Raw genomic sequence first — 19804 nt, 5'->3', positions numbered from 1 at the left:
AAAACGTGAAGCTAAGCGTCATATACTATCTGAACGGTAACCCGACGTCTTCGCATGCTGCATTTCACCGTTTAAGGTGTCTGCGTTTGACTTAACAAGAAACCTGACGCATACGTCCTTGAAAGATTAATTTGCATTTACCTTGAAGAACAAACACATGCACAAGCACATTTCAAACGAGGTTTTATTCACCGCGCATGACAGCTTCGCGTCATTTAGACTCTAGCAAGTTAGCTGGATGGATTTCTACAATTATTGCTTCTAATATAGTGGGGCGATCGTGAATAAACGTACGTCACTTCGTGTTTTAAATCTTTGCCAACTTATCCGTTCGGCGTCTTAGCGCGATTGGAAAACACTTTGTGGCAATGCTGACTCGCGGATGAAAGCGGTCGCGATTGCAGTGCGCGTCCACGGATATTGGGGTGCGTTTTGTGGAGCACGTTCAATGAAACTTGTGTTTTTGGCATCCGCTCTGGTTATGCGGCGTCGGATTTATTATCTGGCTCAGCTTCACGCATTTCATTGTAAATCATTCATTTGACAGCGCGCCAATGCACGCATAGTGTTTCAATATATGTGGGATGCCAGTCGATCCGGCTTCAAGTTCAGCAATACACCCATTTCAGTTATCGCGACCTGTCGAGAGGCTCACTTCAAAACAACTCGCTTCAGCTGATCCTGTCTGCCGGCTGGTTATATCTAATCGCATCTCTCCGCCGTCTTCCTGAGTGGTAGGCGTATGAGTGAGGCTACAACCCGAGACCACAGCTGGAGCGTTGCGTTTGAATGCATCTTCTCCTGAAGAGCACTGAACTTAGCCAATGGCTGACATTTTAACTTAATTGTTCAATTATTTCATCACTGCAAATTTTCGAGGAAAAAAGTGAAGGACAATTAAGGCATAAATGAAGGATTTTACAGCAACCAGAGCATTATTGTCCGTGGAAATCCTCGCACTAATCGTCTTGGTCGTCTACATCCAAGGTGAGTTGTCCGTCAACTGTGAAAGTAAATGCATGACGTGGTCACTCTGAAGTACTCGATAAAAGAAGAGTAGGGGTGGGAAAATGTTCGACGTTTCGAATAAGGATCGAATGCTACATGCCAACTATTGGTATTCGTATTCGGAAAGAAACTATTCGGTATTTTCGAATAATCAAAACGGACCAAATATTTCTCAGCAACCGAATGTTAAGTGCTGAATAATGTTCTCAATCTGCTAAACACCCGTCGACGGTGGCTGCATTTTGATGGGGGCGAAATGCAGAAAACACCCGTGTACTTAGATTTAGGTGGCATGTTAAAGAACCCCAGGTGGTCCAGATTAATCCGGAGTCCTCCACTACGGCGTGCCTTAAAATCAGATAGTGGTTTTGGTATGTAAAATTTCTTATTTAAATAGCGTAATTTATCTACTAAACAAGGTATCGCTAATTGTCAGAAGTCAGACATCAAGAAAATTTGTCGAAGCAATACAGGAACAAAATGTATAATACAAGCTTTGTTTTTGGTTTTGCGGTGGAAGCATCCATGACAATTTAGAATATGTGCTCGTATGTAAGTCATTTTGTGTTTTTCTTTTTTTTTGGACATCCAGTCATGTAGCAGTTTTATCTTCTACGCCACAAGTTGCGATAATTTTCTTCGAGCGGACCCTTTTACATGTGTCCACGACACACAAGTTCTTCAGCGCATTTTTATTCCCACTACTGACTTTTTTTTTTCCAGCCATTTTAGTGGTTTGTCATATAGCAGCCATCCTTGGTGGAAGAGCTTGCTTTCAGCCAGGCTATAAAGTAGTAGAAAGGCGTTTCGCGCTTGCTGTACAGTGTCATGCTGTCATTCCGAGTCTCTTTTCGTCTGAATAACGTTAAGTTAATATTTGTCCAATCTTTGCTTCTACTGTCTTAGTCTTCAAGCAAAGCTTTCTTTACCTTTTCTCCGACTTTGTGGGTGCTGGATGCTTGCCGAATAGATAAAAGCCCATCGCCCGCGCTTATACATATACTCCCCATAGGCCACTCCTGTTGGTTGCCTCTATGCGACGCTAAGGCATAGGGATGACACCGTCGGATAGCGTCGTGGCTTTCGGTAGCTTGCGGCGCAGTGCAACAAAAGGCAGCAAGTGAAGGCCACGTAAAACATGTATTTCAAGATTTCATTCCAGCAGTAAAGTACTTCTGTAAATACTCAGTATATGCTCTCCTTCGGGGCCTCTGCATTCGGCATAGGAACGTCTGCATGGCCATTTGTGAATACCTCTGGGACGTCACAAGGAGAGTACCGCGGTAACTTCCCGAATAATCAATTATACCCTTCACAAACATGTCAATCATTTTCCAAATCGTTTTAGTACCACCGAATCGGCTGTGTATATGAAAATTACGCGTTTCTTTTTTTTAATTATCTCTAAAGTTAGTCGATTGAAATATTATTTGTAGAATCTCCACCTTACCCGGCCGTACTTTCTCTCATAAGTTTTCTCTCCCCTTCCCCTTTTAACCACCGGCTTTCCCCGTAGTGGGTGAATGTCATGGTGTGAGGATCAATCACGGAAGCAATCCGCTGAGTGTCGATGTCAGTTACAATACATCAAAACACGTCAACCACAAAATTGAACCAAATCGTGCATTGCGCGCGGAAGAGGACGGAGGCCCGAAAGAAGAATCGGGTGGGAATAAGAACGCCTTCGTTGAGCTGCTAAGAGTGATGCAGAACGCGAGAATATGCCGGCACGTAAAATCGAAGCGAAACACCGACTCTTGATGGCCATGACCCACGTTGAGCAGCGTGGTAAACGCTATATATATCAAGAAGCGGGACGTGCCACGACACACGACTGCCATGGGCGGCGATGGAGTATCGTTTCTCAACCTGCATTTATGCACAAAGTGCAGTGATCCTTGGATACGACAAGTTCGCTACACGGACACTTTATAACGTCGGCTTGTATAAACCGGAATACCCGTGGTTACCGACCTTCATAAAGAGATCTTCGGTTTCTGTCTCGTTAAGCTGTTATCCTAAAGCCAGTAATCATTAACGACGTATTCAATGCCCACGTGTTCGCCAGAGGGTCCGAGGCGTTGAACGTTACTCATTACGTCTCGTATTTCTCGACACGCACGACTCTTCTCATCATTGTGCCAACAGCAATTACACCAAGAACAAGAGAAGACTCGAGAAAATGCGAAGCACAAGTTCGATTGGTACCACGCCCGTGCAACCACGCCAAATGGTTCTAGTTGAAGTCGCACTTCAGAAAAAAAAAAATGTCTGGTGAATGTGGTAATGACATACACTGCAAACGGCCAACAGACACGTGCGTTGAGTCTAATAACTTTAATGTGCGTTTGTTTCACGCTGAAACGGACGCCGAACCTACATCGAAATATTTGCATCCCTGTGTTGAATTTCCTTTGTCACGTTACATTTGCATGGACATTGCAATAATTAGGGTTACATTTGCATACCATTTGCGTAAACATCAAAGAAATCTTCGGTGAACACCGACTCCCACATATGCATGGGATCTACCAATCGTTTTGTATACATATTCAATAATACGCAAAAACTCATCCACGTGAACGCAGCACGATGCTATAAAGCCAATAGGTACATCCACGTCCCTCGTGAAGAAAGCTTTGCAGTGGAACAAGAACTCGGCCTTCAGGGGATTACTCGCGGTGTTATCGGATAAGCCAACACCACCTATAGATCTAGGCGGTGTTGGTTAAGCACTGTAGCCCGTCTACCAAATGAGCTAATCAGGACGACAACAGCTGGCTAGCAAGCATCCTCGTTTCCTTTATTGGCTGGCTGGCCAGGCGGTGTTACTCTGGACCGTGCCACTCTCAAATTCCGTCATATTGTTCAGTTCACCATCTTGTCAGCCCTGATTGGCCCACATGGCTGCTATGGCTTGTCTGATTGGCTCAAACCAACTCGCCCACCTTGCTATCTTGCTTCAAAACGCAAGCCTGACAGAATTCGACAACATCGCGGAATGTGACAACGTGGGCTGGCAGGCTGGCTAGCTGGTGCATGTTTGTGCGTGTGTGTGGGTGTGTGTGCGTGTGCGTGTACATGTGCGTGTGTGTGCGTGTGTGTGTGCGTGCGTGTGTGTGCGTGCGTGTGTGCATGTGTGCGTGTGTGAGAGAGAGACAACAAATGAGGAATTCATTTAGGATAAGTTGGGCGTGTTTTTTTTTTAATGTACTGCGGTGTTCACAAAAATATAAGCCATTGTGTTATCGCTGAACCTTGTCTGCATGCTTTCACCGCCCAGGCGCCTGGTCACAATGTCAACCCAGAGACTACGGCAAAGGCAGCGTGGTGTGCGTGTGCAACACCACGTACTGCGATTACCTTGGGGAAGTGAGCCCGGCCCCTCAGGGACAGATCCTTGTTTTCGAGAGCAACAAGGCTGGACTCAGGTTTGCTAAGACAACAGGCAGCTTCGACGTGCAGTCAGGTATCACCATGTGTTCCCGCCTAAATTTTGATTATAACGATGAACACATAAAGCTTATGTCAACTTCTCGGTGAGAGACAACATCACAATCGCCAGGATGTTATAACCATAAAAGTACTTATTACAGAGGGTAATAGGAACTGTTGCTAGTTAATGATGTGATAAACATGTTGAATTATAGCCGTTTTCACTTATAAGAAGACGGCAATGTTGACGAAAGGAAAAATTAAATAATGAACACGCAGTAAAGGCAACCGGAGGCTCGCCGAACTGCAGCCCACTGATAACACCGGTACCGTAGCTAAACGTAATGTTAGAAACGTTCAGATGATCCGATTGTATCCATAAGAACAAATTATTTTTAGCTACATAATTGTTTGGCTACTAAGAAATATGCTTCCTCATAACGCATCTTCAATTTTTTTCTTTTCCTTTCTTTTAGTTGGTTTGGCGTGGGTACGTGGTATGGCGAGTGTACCAGGAACTTTGCTGGACAATTTATAGGTCATTTTACTGGCAGTAAAGATTTAGGTTTGTAGTTCCAGGTGTGCCCCGTAATCGTTTTCTCCTATGGCTACTGGGACGTCGCCGATTCATTTCCTGATGTGGGCTACTGAGGCGGCTACATACACACCAGCAGAATTCTGTGCACTTAAATAAGGAGCTTTCTTTAATCTCCTCTCCATATTGTGTCTTCCGCGGGAATCCCTCAATTAATTTATATTGTGTTTACGCAGGTTTATTGTGACGTCTAAACCCAGTACAAATTTTGTGCAATAACTTTTTCTTTTTTACAATTTTAGGTTCTTCGCGCAGTCACGACGACACTGTAACTATAGTCGTCGACACGTCCAAAACTTACCAGACAATCTACGGCTTTGGCGGAGCCTTTACAGACGCCGCGGGCATTAACATCAAGTCTCTGCCGAAAAGCATGCAGGAAGATGTCATCCAATCATACTACACCGACAAAGGTATACCCATGTAACCAATGTGTGGTAAATCTCGCAGCTGAGACTTACTGTTACTTGTTTACGTTCCTACTATTCTCCAACTGTACAGGGCTGTCCTACAACATTGGCCGAGTGCCGATGGCAAGCTGCGATTTCTCAGTGCGACAGTACACCTACGCGGACACGCCCGGCGATTTCTCTCTGGCGAACTTTTCTCTTGCCGAGGAAGATTTCGAGCTAAAGGTTCGTTTCGGCTCCTTGTAGGAAACTATGGGGATGCCTTGTGAGACTACATTTGCTGCTATGTACCCGAAATACTGTACACCACTCAGTGCAATTGTGTTTATATGAGCTGGTTGGTGCATGGTTGCTAAGATAAAAAAAAGAAGGAAAGAGACAACGCTCGTCCCCATGGGGAACTATTCAATGCCATTATATTGCGTTAAGTTCTCTTGTTTATAGTGCCCGTTTAAGCAGCCGGGCTTTCATAAACGTGTGGTCATGGTCATTGCCATACCTTACCTTATGCATGGTAATTATAGCCAGTGCACAATGAATGTTAAGGAAGACCATGAGTTCGGGGCAGAAAACCGATGGTACACACGCACTGGCTGCTTACAAAACGTTGTGACGGACCCTACAGATGCCAATTTTCTTATTCGATCTCGGCTCGCAATCGCAAAGCAGTTCGCCCGGTCTATAGAAGTTTGCAATAACAGGAGAGGCATTGATAAACAGTTCTTAAGAATGAAAAAAAAAAAAAAAAGCTTTCAAAGTTCGCCCGCTGAGTGTAGCAGAATTTGTCTGTATCTTCTCTCCCTCCAGATCCCGTACATCAAACGAGCATTAAATGTGTCCAAGCATGCCGTATGGATGTTCGCCAGCCCCTGGAGCGGCCCAGCATGGATGAAAACCAATGGACAGCTTAATCATGGCGGCTTTCTTATCGGGCATCCCGGTGGACCATACTACAAGACCTGGGCAAACTACTTTGTCAGGTGCTCCCACAGTTGACGCTTCATACAATGTAAACCATTCCTTGATCAAGAACTGGAAAGTTTTCACGCGGTGATAGCTCCCCAGAACCTCTACAAAGACAACGTTCCACGGAATTGTAGACAAACACTTACTCCTCAGTCACATTACTTCTACCATAAAGTAACGACAATGACCATAGTGCGTAGCTGGGAACTGCACCTTTCATTACTTCCTTAAAGTTCTTTTTCCTGCTATCGCATGACGTCTTGCTTCATTTCAATATTAGACAAGATACATTACTGTAAATAAACGAGACGGCAAGTCGTGAAAAGGCCCCTTTCTGCGTCGCAAGAAGGATCTGGGAGCACACACTCACTCTTCGCTTCTGCCGATGACTGTCCGCTGCTTTGATCACAGCCTTCGACAGGATAAATTATAAATTTGACTTTCTCCACAATTCATGCCGACGGAGCTTGTTGCAATTGCTCTAGCTACGCTCAAAGCCCTATAACATATGCCACACGACACATATATGGTCATAGTTGCGCCCTACAATACAGTGATAAGACGCAGTGTCACCGTGTCTTAGTCTGGACAGGGGGCAGAAAATGAAGTGTATTCCTCCTTCATTGATTAATCATGAGAGAGATCTAAGGCTTCTATAGCGCGTTACACAACAGAGTGGTTTTATGGGCGCTCAGTATCTATTCCCGAAGACATTACTAATTTTGGGCAGTAAAATAGTATTGAGAGAGTTTGGTTTTACGGTGGCATGATCTTCTTTAATTCGAAAGTGCCTCCTCATCGCTGGTTTTTGATCAGTAATTCTGTAGAGCCGCATTGCTTGACTAAGAGCTCTTCTTTTTTTTTCTCCACATTACAATTCGTGCAATGGCTGCGCGTATTATCGGAAACTATATTCAAGCTCAAAACTTAGGTTCCTGCAAGAATACGAGCGCAACGGCGTCAAGTTCTGGGGCTTGACGGCTGAGAACGAGCCCACGGCGGGTTTCGACCCAAACTACGCATTCCAGAGCATGGGGTTTACGCCCGCAATCCAGCGGGACTTCATCAAGTTGGACCTAGGACCGGCCTTGGAAAATGCCGGCTACGGGCCGGACAAGATCGCGCTGATGATTCTGGATGACATGCGGGTGCTGCTTCCATTCTGGGCCAATATGGTAAGTCGTCAGACGTGTGAGTAACGTGCTTCTGCATTTGTCACCTTATCCCAAGCGAATCGTGCTAGCAGCGGCTAAAAACTACAACAAGTTAGAGGATGTAACAATATAGACATTGTTGATACAGCAATTAGGTGATCCTTACCAACAAGCCACATTGCCACTCTCATCAATGCAGTGTATGCCGTTCGCAACTGACAAGTACTAAGAAAGAAGCACTACCAGCCTGAGCAGAGTCGGCCGAATCTTTAAGTGTACCCAGCCGCCCTGACGGCCAGTCCCAGGAAGAGCACCGCGCCGCGTGCAAGCTTGTGTGCCCCTTCTTTTGCATCAGGTCACTCCTCGAAACACCTTATAGAACTACGCGCAAACCGACAACAAGGTGAAAGAACGACATGCCACATGAACTTACTGATTGGCCCTGAATTCCCCGCAGTGAAAAAAAAAAAAAAAAAAAAAAGGGACAGCGACAGCTGTGGAATGATGTGACAAATCGCGAGGAAGATCGCTTCTCCCGTTATTGCCTGACCTTAAACTTCTTCCTTCAAAATATCTTCTTTTTTATTGATGCGAAAGCGTCAAATAGCCCATTGAGAAAAAAAAACCGGTTTCGCTGCTACAGATGCCATCGGCTGCGATGCCACGTCACGAGCGCGTTCACATTGACTGCGACGCCACGTCGCACTCATGACGCTGGCTCGCGCTTGCTGGCTCGGGCCTCTACAGTGCAAAATGAGCGAAGGGGAACACCTTCTGCGGCCCTATTGTGTAAGAGGAGAGGGCCGCGGCGCTACGTCACCCTCGCTCTCGCCCTCGTAAGCCTGTGTTATCCACGCATTCTTTATCTGCGCAAGCTCTCGCTTGCGTTCTAACTGCGCCTCGGTAAGGTCAAATCAAAATGCGCCAAGTGTCTCAACGCGTTCATTTGCCCGCACAAAATTCATTACTCGTAGGACTGCTGAGCGGCCTTCAATTGGACATTAATGCTTTCGCATTCAGAGCTCATAAGAAGTGCTGAGATGTCGGATATTTTGCTTTCTGTCTTAACCTTAATATGTAAATAAAGTTTCGTTTAGTTGACAAAAAAAATTCTGGCTCTACGGTAATCGAGAGTAGATATGTAAGCATCAAATAGCTACCGGCAAAGCTGATTGATTGGAGTTGATACTAGCCACAATCTTAAAATGGCTGTAGCGCATGTTCGCAACGCACACCCCACCACACCCGTGGCCGTGGGAAGCTTTCAGTACAATGTAAGTACAGTCTCGTCTCAGCCAAACAGCGATCCGCGGCGCGCCGGACGCTGCCGACTTGGTTACGCAGCGTGGCGCTATCTCTCGAGCCGGCGCAAACCCGCGCCACGGAACCCACGAACCGCCGACGTTGAAAAGAGCTCAGGCAACCCTGTCTCAGCGCCAGAAGATGACAATCAAGTGTATGTTGCCCTGTATCTGCCTTTTGAACGTCGCTATTGGAATTGACAAATTAGGAAGAACTCGGAAGCAATATTTTTTGTAATTTGTTTGGGCAGTAACTGTAGTGTATGTAATGTGGTCCGGTAGAGATGGTTGGGGGCCAGAGACCGCATTTCCTAACTTTTGGCTGGTTGTCCGGATGATCTCGTTTTGTTCTCGCAAAGATGCCCGGATGTTCTCGTTTGAGTTCCCGGATAACGACTCTGGCTTTAGGCTCAAGGTCACTTGAAGGTCACCGACAACGGCAGCTAAAAGCATTTCATGCTTAAAAAGCCTCCCTCAATCATGTTGCTGGGAATAAACGCGAAGGCAGCGCGGTCAACCTGAGACCAACCTGGTAGATAGAAGTCGAAACGTCATAGATCCCCTTCCTTGGAAGCTCTATTGGCCCAAAGCAATGCCCATGTGACCGCATATGTGACAGAAACTATGAGAAGGTTGGCTTTAGCGCAATCTCCTTTAAAAGTTCGGTGATGTATTCGAAGGAGCCTCTGGTATCTTAATGAACCTTTGTGCTTGTAAACACAAAGCTTTGAGAACCTGCAGTACCGAAAGCGTCTTAAGTTTTAGACTGAGCCTCCCCTTATGTAATCAGTTATGTATTTCCCTAATGTTTGCCACCCACCAAGATGATCGTTCGAATTTACGTTGTTGCATTCGTACCAGCGAAGCTATAGTTTTTGCTAACATTTCTCTTCCTACCGTACGCGTCGTATCCCACTGTTTGGTTTGCTGAAGTGTATCGAATGGGATACTTGAAGGTATTACTGGTCCGCAAAGACAGCACCGATTTTTTTTTATCTCGTGCGTGTTGGTGCTTATGAATATAGACTTTGGTGCTTAAGGATTTTCAAATGGCGCAAGGCAGTATTGCGCTTCCCGTAGGTACTGAGGGACAAGGATGCGGCAAAGTACGTTGCCGGTGTCGCCGTGCACTGGTACATGGACTCTGAGACAGACCCCGCCAGGCTGGACGAAACGCACGACGCGTTCCCGGACAAGTTCATCCTCGCCACCGAAGCGTGCATGGGCGACAAACCGTGGATCAAGGAGAAGGTGCAGCTCGGCAGTTGGGACCGCGCAGAAAACTATTCCCACGACATTCTCGAGGTAAACCCGCGGCATCTCGTGCCGCATGAATTCCGTTCGTGTTGTGCTGCAGAATGCAAGCTGAACCACAATTGAACAAAACACCCGAATATTTCCGAACCTTTTACGATCATCCAAAAATGCAGCATATGCGTGCAAGACGGGTGGGACAGGAGAGACATCGTAGGAAACCGACGGAATAATTAAATTACTCGAGGTATTGCGCGAAACTGGGGAAGGGGGAAGTGATCAGTGAGTCGTCGAAAGGTACAAAATACACAACCCTAGCGTTACTGAAAGTGTTAGCGGCTGACTCTAGTCATGCGGTGACTGTGTAACGCACTGTTGCAAAAAGCTAGTCTTTAGAAAACAAATTGTGAAAAAAAAAGTGGTAATGAGCATTATTTATCGTATGTCACACGGTTTGATTGTGGCGTGATCAGGTGCAACTGTAGAAGAAATACGCGGCAGTGCCGTACAGTGGTTAAAATATTATAACTAGGCGTGAATAATTTATAATGTCTGCTGCGTACTGAACACGATAAGGCGGCTATATCGCTGAGGCAGACAGTTGGTACACACGTATGTGATTGGTTTGTCGATTTTCATTGAACTGAAGTTGCATAGATACAGGACATCCCAACCATCATGCACCAGTATTTAACAATATGCAAATTCTATGTAGCTGAACAGAACCAAGGTAATGTTGTTTGTCGTCGCTCGGAGATACTCAGATTATTTTTTGCTTTTCGCCTAATTACATAATTAGTCTTAATTAATTAATAAACTTCTCAAATATTATAATTAGATGAAAAGTGTCAGTGAGAAAATTGTAAAGCAATATGAAAAACTCCCGATACTGCTTTCTGTTGCTCAATGCGTGCTACATAAAGGTTTTTCCGAGCGTGAGAGAAGCCCGCGAATACATCCATGCATAGTGCCTCGAGCGGCCACTCGCCCGGCAATTTTGTATGTGGAAAACACTTTTATGTAGCACGTATTGAGCAACAGAAAACTATGTAATTCCCTATGTAATTATTTTAAGGGAGCTTGGCTTACGCGTCTATTGACGTTCTGTTCTATAAAGTACGCTTTCATAATTTCTTGGGTAATCGTATCTCTGTGTCAAAGCAAACTGCGATCGCCTGAAACAAGTGCTACTATCACAAGAAAAACCGCAAATAAAATTCTATTGCCATACCAAGCAATGCTTTAAAAACCACAATATGCTATGTGGCCCGCTTGCCATCTCGACGTACTAAATATTTACGCCACTCTGTCAGGATAAACTGTAAATTAGGATAAACTGTAAGTGACACGATGACCAATGGTGCCTCCGGGCACACGCAATTCTGCCACAGGATCTGCAACATTGGGTGACCGGGTGGGTGGATTGGAACCTTGCCTTGGACAAGCAGGGTGGGCCGAACTGGGTTCAAAACTTCGTCGACTCGCCCATCATCGTGGACGCTGACGCACGCGAGTTCTACAAGCAGCCTATGTACTACGCACTGGCGCACTTCACGTAAGCATGCTGTAAAGGCATTATATACAACTTCGAAGTTATGTGTAAAAAGCAGATAGTCAGGTGATGCCCTCGTTAAGCACGCTGATAAATCCACCCAATAGAGGAGCGCGGCCATGCAGCTGCCGCACGCTCTCATCATTCAGCTATACAATACTTACACACAGCTATACACTCCTATACAGCTGTAGAGTCTAGACTGTACACCTGTACAGTGTATACAGCTATACGGTCCTTTGAGTGTATCATTTGCAATTGCCTGATACAGCCGAACCGCAACGTGCACCGTTTTGACCACTCTGGATATCTGAGCCGAACTCAAATGAAGATTACTTCGGCTTGATTCTAGTCCTTTCGTAGTCCACTGCTCACGATCAGCCCATCCCGGTGATGGCGATGGTGGATCGTCGCTCCAACTGTGGACGAAGCAAAAAAAAAAAAAAAAAAAGAAAAAGAAAAGAATAGCTTTGGAATAGCATCACTACATTATCCAGGCCTAAGTTTTACACCTAAGTAGGCTGTTTAAAATCCGGTCCACACCATCGCAATAGGCACCAAAGTTCGGTGTATTGACTATTGTCGAGTACGTGTGGAACATCCTCGAAATCAATACCCAGTATGGATCTATAGCACAAGGAGCTGATGGGTTTTAATAAAGACACATTTTGGGTTTGATAAAACTGATTTTTTTTCGCCATACGGCATGAACTCGTGACAACAGCGTGCAGAGAGGAGCAACCCATCTTTCCTTTATCCTGTACGAGTTATCGAAATCAAACAACGTATAAAACACACACACACACTAAGTTGGAAAATTGTTCTTTTCCGGTCACCGTTTGTGAAATTCTTTATTAAAAGTGTGCTCATACAAAAAAACAAACAAACAGTGCACTGAGAATGTGCCAGGTAAAAAGTTTGATTGCACTGGCAAAAAAAAAAAATGTGCAAATGCCATTTTCTTTCTCGTCTTCCTTCCTGGTTGTAGCGCGTCTCTTTCACGCCAGTGACAAAAAATTAACTGAAGTTGTTGAATTGGCCTGCAGCGTGCAAGATAATTTATTTCTTCCAATGTTTTTAGGAAGTTCCTCCCACGTGGAAGCATGCGAGTTGCGTCTAGACAGGAAAGCGGAGATGGCTACGCTCTGGAATTTGGGGCATTCAAGACCCCCGAAGGAGCCACGGTCGCAATTTTGCTTAATCCGTAAGTTAACAGTTACAACGAGAGCATTTGTGTTCATCAGTCATTTATCATTTATCAATATCGTTTATCAATCGTGCGCTGGTGCATGTACCAGTTAATCACCATGTTGCTGGCTCTTATTAGACGAATGTGCCGTTATGTTCATACGAACCTGCATGCAGCCTCTATATTTGCTCGTTTCTGCTCTACACAGCATATGTTGTGTGGACTGTTGCTATATGATCATTATTCTGTATGACGTTGTACGCTTCGCATCTACATTATTCTCAAGGCTTTGCGGCTCCTTGGTGGTCCAGAATACCCACCACAGAAGGCTGCAAATAGCCACATAAAAAAACTGAAGCCAGCTCCTGATATGAAATATGCTCTGGTAAAAGCTTGGGGAATTCGGTTGACGACTGTAAACTCGAATAAAACTTTGCGAAATAGTTTAATCAACACAGCGCTGCCAACCTGTAGCTGGGGCTGTCGTGTTACATAAGGTGTCACGTATTGTGTTTTTATTGTTGTTAACATACGAGCCTAGAGTCAAGATTTAACGAAAAAAAGTCGTAGTTTCGCCCGAAAGGCGAAGCATCGATTGCGATAGCAAATTAGCAGAGAGCCATACGAAGTAAGGATAGTACTTTTATCGGCCGTATCAACCTGTAAACATTCGCTTGCTAACTAAATTAACAAGCATGGTGTCATCGCGCCCAGGCAAACATGAACACATCACACTCGATGACCGCGGACAGTCGCTGTCAAAACGCTGGCGTGAGGAAGCGCGCCAGCAGCAGTGAGCAAAGTGACCTTCGTGCTGTTGTATATCGCTTCAACGAAAACTGAGCGCCGAGAATACTCAGCACTCACAAAGCTATGAGCTGCCGACGCACCTATAGACCCTGCTCCTGACTCAGATCGCTCTTAAGATAAGGCCGCCCGATCGCGCAGCCGCCTCATACGCAGTTGCAGCAAGAGTAGAATACCGCCCCCCCCCCCCCTCCCCTTCTATCGATGCCTCGCAACGTTGGGCGCCTCGCGCGCAACGAAAGACGGCGCGTTTCCTGCCCACTGTTCTCTTTCGCGCGGGCGAGATTGAACCGCGATCGTCGGCTCCCCGCGCACGCTTTCGCTCGCGCATACAGCGTAGGGCGAGCGGCGACGGTGTTATCACCCTTGGAATTTACACGGAACCTCACGGCGACGACGATGATGGGGACGGCGACGGCAGAAATGCGCCTGGAGTGTCAATACAATTGAATAAAATATTTGTTGCCAATATTTTCACTATTGCTATCAATGAATAAATTAACAATAAATCAGTTAATCAGCAGGTTCCAAGGAAACGAGAAAACCGCTAGAGTAGCTGGTTCGTAAACGTGAGCACGTGAGTTCGAATCCTCCTTTAGGACGATTTTTTTTCAGCTCAATAATTTTTTATTTGCATACAAATGACTAATTTCGTTAATTGCTTATGTGAGGAGCATTGGAAAGAATGACCGTTACTCCCTGGAGGAGCATCAGAAGAGAGCAACTGTTAGTCCTTGAAGGAGTGACCGCATCAGGATTAACAGTTCATCCCATCGCAGTTACACCCCAAAAGCACGAATGCGTCTGTTACTCCCCTGTTACTCAGTTACTGTTACTCAGTTACTCTCCAAAAGGAGTAAAATGACACAGGTTGTGTTTGTATCCAAAGCAGCACGTGTATTGAAAGATAAGGCTTTACGCTTGGGCCGGTGGTAAAGAAACAATGTAGGGAGAGAGGTGATCACGTCAACTATACACGGTAACATACTTATGATACTATATCATAACACTGTCGCATGCTTGGCACCTATTAAGATATGTAGCTACTGCTGCTATAGTGGTGTTGACAGCCCCGGAGTAGCTCTTGATTAGGTACATTATAGTTCGTGGATCAAGGTAAACAGCGGTAATAACAGGATACCATGACTATACGGAGAACGATCCGGATAAGGCAAGAGCCGAACTTCAGCGTCTTGAAGACAAAGCCTTCTATGGCGACTTCACGCGGATTTGACGTACGTGGGGTCTGGGTATCTATCTGGATTCTTGGTTAAAAAATTAATAAACGGCCTTCTCGCGCCTACAGAGCGTCGTAGCGAGGTATAAAAGGTATAAAAATCTAGCTCTCAACGAGACAAGAAGCGAGAATTAGTCTTTGAATGGGTAAAATTAAGGCTAGGTGCGTAATTAGCTTCAATATAGTCTAGAATTAACCAAATTGCACCATAGAGTGCTGGACAGGCTACCCACCTGGCGTCTTGGTAAAAAAGTAAAAGAAGAAAACAAGAAATCGAAGCCGCGCCTTTTTTAATCACTCCTAATGAACAAGAGCGATACGGAAAGGCAGGGAGGTTAACTAGACTTTGTCTAGTTTTCTACCATTCATGTGGATAGGCAGATGGAGGGGGGGGGGGGAGAGAGAGAGAGAGAGGTTGCTTACTACAGATACTGGCTAGGTATCAGCGCTTGACACCTAGCCAGTGTGCGACTCTTGTGTGTTTCTACGTGTATTGTGCTCATTTCTTTTTTTCTATTTGCATAAGGTGCGAGTTTGGTTTTCTCAACGCAGAAAAGAAGGAAGCTAAGGAGAAGAGTTCTTTCGTTGTCGTTGACTGTTGCCGTCGATAGCTTTAGTAGTTCTGCAATATAGGTGTATCTGTTGCGCTGCTGGTGTAAGCAATAGCTCCGGTCCACTGACCGTTATCTGTAGGATCGCAGAGGAGCTTCTTTTCATTTTTTTACCTGATGACAGGCTCCGCTTGTATTTGATATTTCAAGTATACAGTTTAGTTCACAGGAACAGATAGCTCAGTTTTTTGTTCCGTTCCAGGACCAACAGTGAGCGCAAGGTGCAGCTGAACGACGCCTCTAGAGGTACGACGTACAAGAAGACCATCACGCCACGTTCCATCAACACATTTGTCTGGTGGTAGAAGCAGACCATGCAACAACGGTCACAAGATCAGACCAAAAGAAATTGACAATGATAAATTAAAGTTGTTTTACACTATTAAATGTCCCGTGCCGTTACTGCCTTTATTAGGAACCGCGCATGGAGGTAAGAAAAACACAATGAGGGAGCATGACGCCAGGTAGCCAGCCTTCGCAAGCTAACCTTTTCTGACGCCGTCCACTACCTGCTCTAATTTGGGCAACCATGGTAAATGCGCATGCCGGGACTTTAATCCTGGGAGCAGCATGTCCTACGTGGCTTGGTTCGTGGTAGTACGTCTGAGTGCCACTGGCCGCCGGAGTTGCCACAGCTTTTCCCAGCCTGTGCCACTCGCTTTCTGCTCGCCGCATTTGATGGCTTTGGTTCTCGGCCTTGATACCTGGAAACGTTGTTGCCGTTGCAACGGCAACAGTAGCTGCGGAGCCTTTGCGGGATTGGCCGGGTGTTAAAACTTCCGAGCGGCGCAGCAGACAAGCCGACGACGAACCCAGCGCAGTCGCGTTGGGTGATTAATGACTACTAATGACTGCTCGCCATCACGTGCTCCGGATGAAATGAAAATTACGTCATCACTTAACATGTCAGAAATCGGCCCTCTTAAGCCCGAACGGGTAGCCATTTTTAACCCACTCGTCCCTTTGACGGGAAGTAAATGGTGCCGTAGCTTTCGATACGCTTTATCTCACTTCGGCAGCAAAGCTCGGGCGTTTTCTTGGCGGTCTTCGTGAGATCGGTTTTCGATATCGAGGGATGAAGGCCTAGCCTATTGTCACATACAGGCAACTCGCGATGTCACTGCAACTAAAAGTTGATGCAGTCTATCACCGCTACGGCAAGAAACAAGAAAAGAAAGAAAAAAAGAAATAGGAAAGAAAGAGAGAAAGGAAGGAAGGAAGGAAAGAAAGAAAGAAAACAAAGCGTCGGAAAATCTGTCGCGCTTAGACAGATGGTGCCACCGTTCCGCTGCAGAGAAATCGCTTTCTTTTCAGCCGACACGCACTACCCATTGCCTTGTATGGGCGTTGTTTCAGGCAGCCAGCATATGCCGGGTGCACGAGGTATTTGAGGACACTATTCCTTATCGCCATAGACACCAGCAGGCTCATCATATCTATATAGGCATGCGGCTTCTTGTCGGTTGACCCCTTATCATTCATACTGCGCAGTTTGTTCAAAGATGAAAGCGTACAGGTTGACGCAGGAAATGAAACGCCATGCAGTCCTCGTCGCCCTGGACGCACATCCCAGCGACTTGGGAATTGCGACCTTTCTGAACGTAGCGAAGTCTTTTAGCAAAAATTCTGTAGTCAACGTTTGACAATGTAATTGGTCTATAACCACCAACAGAACGTAATTTTTCTCTGTCAGTTTTTTAGGTATTAACACTGTGGGGCTTTTTGTGAAAGACCCTGGTAAATCCTCTAATTCAAAACTTGTTAAAGATATCTTCAGTAAAACCGGCATAAGAATGGACTTAAAGATTTTGTAAAATTCACCCGAAATGCTATCAGAACCGGGAGTTTTTGACATGGGTAACTGATCAATGGCAACCTCTACCTCCTGTTTAGTAAAGGGACCCCTAATCACTGAACAGTCTTCGTCAGTTATTAAAGACGCAAAGTGCTGCAGAAGTTTGGTATTCTGGTCCCCAGAAGCACCACTGAAGAGCGCCGAATAGAAGTCTTTGAATTGAGGCACAATACCACTCGTGTCATGTAGTTACTAATGAGTCTTTCGAATACATGTCGGTCATACCTTTCACAGAAGCGTGGCGACGTTCATCAATCAAAGCTTGACGGGTCGGCTTCTCAGAACGCAAGGCGCGGTTATTACGTGACCGAACACGGGCGCCTCTATAGCGCACTGCGTCAAACGATTCAAATGTCATCAGAGTACGTTCCACGAGATTCACATTCAAGCTCATAAAGAATATAAAGGCGTTTCAACAATTTCTGCTCTTCATATTTCTTTGTACAACGACTTAATAGAAACAAGTTCAATGACAATTGATCTGATTTTATGCATAAAAAGATCCCATGCAGCAAATAGAGGCAAATCAAGAGATAAACAATTTTTCAGTGTTATAAGCATACCTGATCAGTAAATATTCTATCACAAATTATAGAAGAATTGACATTACAGAATGCCCACTGGAGGTCAGGAATTAGCACGAGTGTCGTCGCCTAGTCGTGCAATTACCATACAGTGGTCGGAGAACGAAATAGGGTGAGTTTTGCATAGAAGACTTCTAGAAATCAACGATGAAAAAACATATACGCGATCGAGTCGAGAGTACGAACTTCCTTGCATGTGCGTATATGAGCAAGATGTTTGTCCCGATGCACCTGTATATATGAGCCCCGCATTTTGAGTGATGTTAAATAGCACTTTACTACTTTTGTCCCTATGAGTGTTACGTATAACGAGCGGTCATTCACGTCGCATACGCAGTTGAAGCCTCCTAAGAGAACAAAAGTACGGTCACAATCCAATAAGGATGCATGGATGGATGCAAAATTTTAATGAAAGTCCTGAGGTACGCGACTCAGCTCGCAGCGGGCCGCTCCCACGTTGGGACAGTCAGGCCATGCCCGACCGCCGCATCGTGGGCCCTCTCCATGGACAGCCCATAGCCAATAAAGAGCTAGATTTTCAAATAAGGCAATTCGTTTTGCGGATCCACGGTTGTGGCTTACTAAAGGTGTGCCTAGTGCGTGCCTGACTGCACACGTCACGTGGTCAAAGGGACGCGTTCGTGCCCCTGCTCGCGCGTTCCTCGTCTTCTTCCACAGCTGGCTCCGATGCCGCTGATCATGCCAGCGTTCCCATACTGCCCCTCGCGCTCGTTCCGCTGCTCGCGCGTTCGTCGTAGTCTTCTTCCACAGTTGGCAGGCTTTCGGATTCACGTTTCACAAACTTGTAAAACTTGCTTTTAATGTCTGTTATATATTTGCGCGCGGATAGAGCAGTCAACTGGCACTCATTTTACGTGGAGCATTCACTTCATCGTCTTCGCGCCGCTGGACTAACCCACGCTCTGACTTAATAAATACTTTACCCTACCTTAACTTGGCTTCTCCATTCAGAACATTGATGTAACGCCGAAAGAAGAACGTCTTTTCTAAATGCAGTTCGCGCAGGACTTATAATCTATCGAAAGCGATGTCCAGCTCTATAAGGCTTGTACAGTCGCGATCAAAAGCTTGGGGCCCATGGCACCAGCAAAAAATAAAAATATATTCAAGCGCAGCTCCGCGGCGTGGAATTGGTTTAATACATTGTACTAGTCAAACACGCGCGCGTACGCGTGCGCTCTTGATTTCAGCCGGAATGCCCAGGCTGCGAAACAAAAATTAAAAACAGCGGCACCTTTGGTTCCCAAACTTTTGATCGCGACTGTACATTAAAAAAGAAAGAAACAAAAAGAAAAAAAAAGGATCTCGATTGTTTGGTGGGAGAATGCATGATTTTTTGATTATTTTTGTACCCATTAAATGACACTAAGACAGAACATGATGGATTAGAAACCTAATTTCATAGGTCTGTTTGTAAGCTCAGGAAACATGAAGCGTGAAAACACAATAAGGAAACCAAACACCGCGTCAGAGGGTTTTATGCCACACGACGAAGCTTCAAATAGCTCACTGTTTCTCTACGAAATTCTTTCCTCACCTCGTTTTCTTCTTTCACAAGAAAATGTAGTCTTGTCAGCGCATAGAAGTCTGTTAGCTACATCTGTGCTGTGTTTGTTGCAGCCAGCTGTACCCAGTCTATTCCTTATTACTTCTTATCGCTTCTTGAGGGTGCACTTATGTTGTTCCAAACAAACTCACACAACGGAAGATGCCGAGAAAACAGCAGACTCCGCGTCGCAACAGCCAGCTACTGCGCTCCCACCCGAAAGCCGGCATCTAAGAAGTCGCGCCGGTCGCGCCAGCGCCCGTGTCGTGTTCATTAATT

At 45.6% G+C, this 19804-nt stretch overlaps 1 protein-coding gene across 1 annotated transcript; it reads left to right on the top strand.

Moving 5' to 3' along the window:
* Window positions 1-728: 728 nt before the first annotated feature.
* Window positions 729-15937, top strand: LOC119442356 (lysosomal acid glucosylceramidase). Its single transcript, XM_037707203.2, has 10 exons — window positions 729-987; window positions 4292-4477; window positions 5281-5451; window positions 5540-5673; window positions 6256-6428; window positions 7346-7589; window positions 9950-10174; window positions 11515-11678; window positions 12757-12879; window positions 15722-15937. Exons 1-10 carry the CDS (start codon window positions 909-911, stop codon window positions 15822-15824), a joined length of 1602 nt encoding a protein of 533 aa, XP_037563131.1. The 5' UTR covers window positions 729-908; the 3' UTR covers window positions 15825-15937.
* The last annotated feature ends 3867 nt before the right edge of the window (window positions 15938-19804 follow it).

The sequence above is a fragment of the Dermacentor silvarum genome, chromosome 2, assembly GCF_013339745.2.
Source record: "Dermacentor silvarum isolate Dsil-2018 chromosome 2, BIME_Dsil_1.4, whole genome shotgun sequence".
In the NCBI taxonomy this organism is placed as follows: Eukaryota; Metazoa; Arthropoda; class Arachnida; order Ixodida; family Ixodidae; genus Dermacentor; species Dermacentor silvarum.
The sequence above is the reverse complement of the archived record's forward strand: the minus strand, read 5'-3'. Positions and strand labels throughout refer to the sequence as shown.

Coding starts and splice junctions, on each gene's coding strand:
- LOC119442356 (XM_037707203.2), top strand. CDS start 909: ATGAAGGATTTTACAGCAACCAGAGCATTATTGTCCGTGGAAATCCTC. Junction 988..4,291: donor CTTGGTCGTCTACATCCAAG/GTGAGTTGTCCG, acceptor TTCACCGCCCAG/GCGCCTGGTCACAATGTCAA. Junction 4,478..5,280: donor CAGCTTCGACGTGCAGTCAG/GTATCACCATGT, acceptor TTACAATTTTAG/GTTCTTCGCGCAGTCACGAC.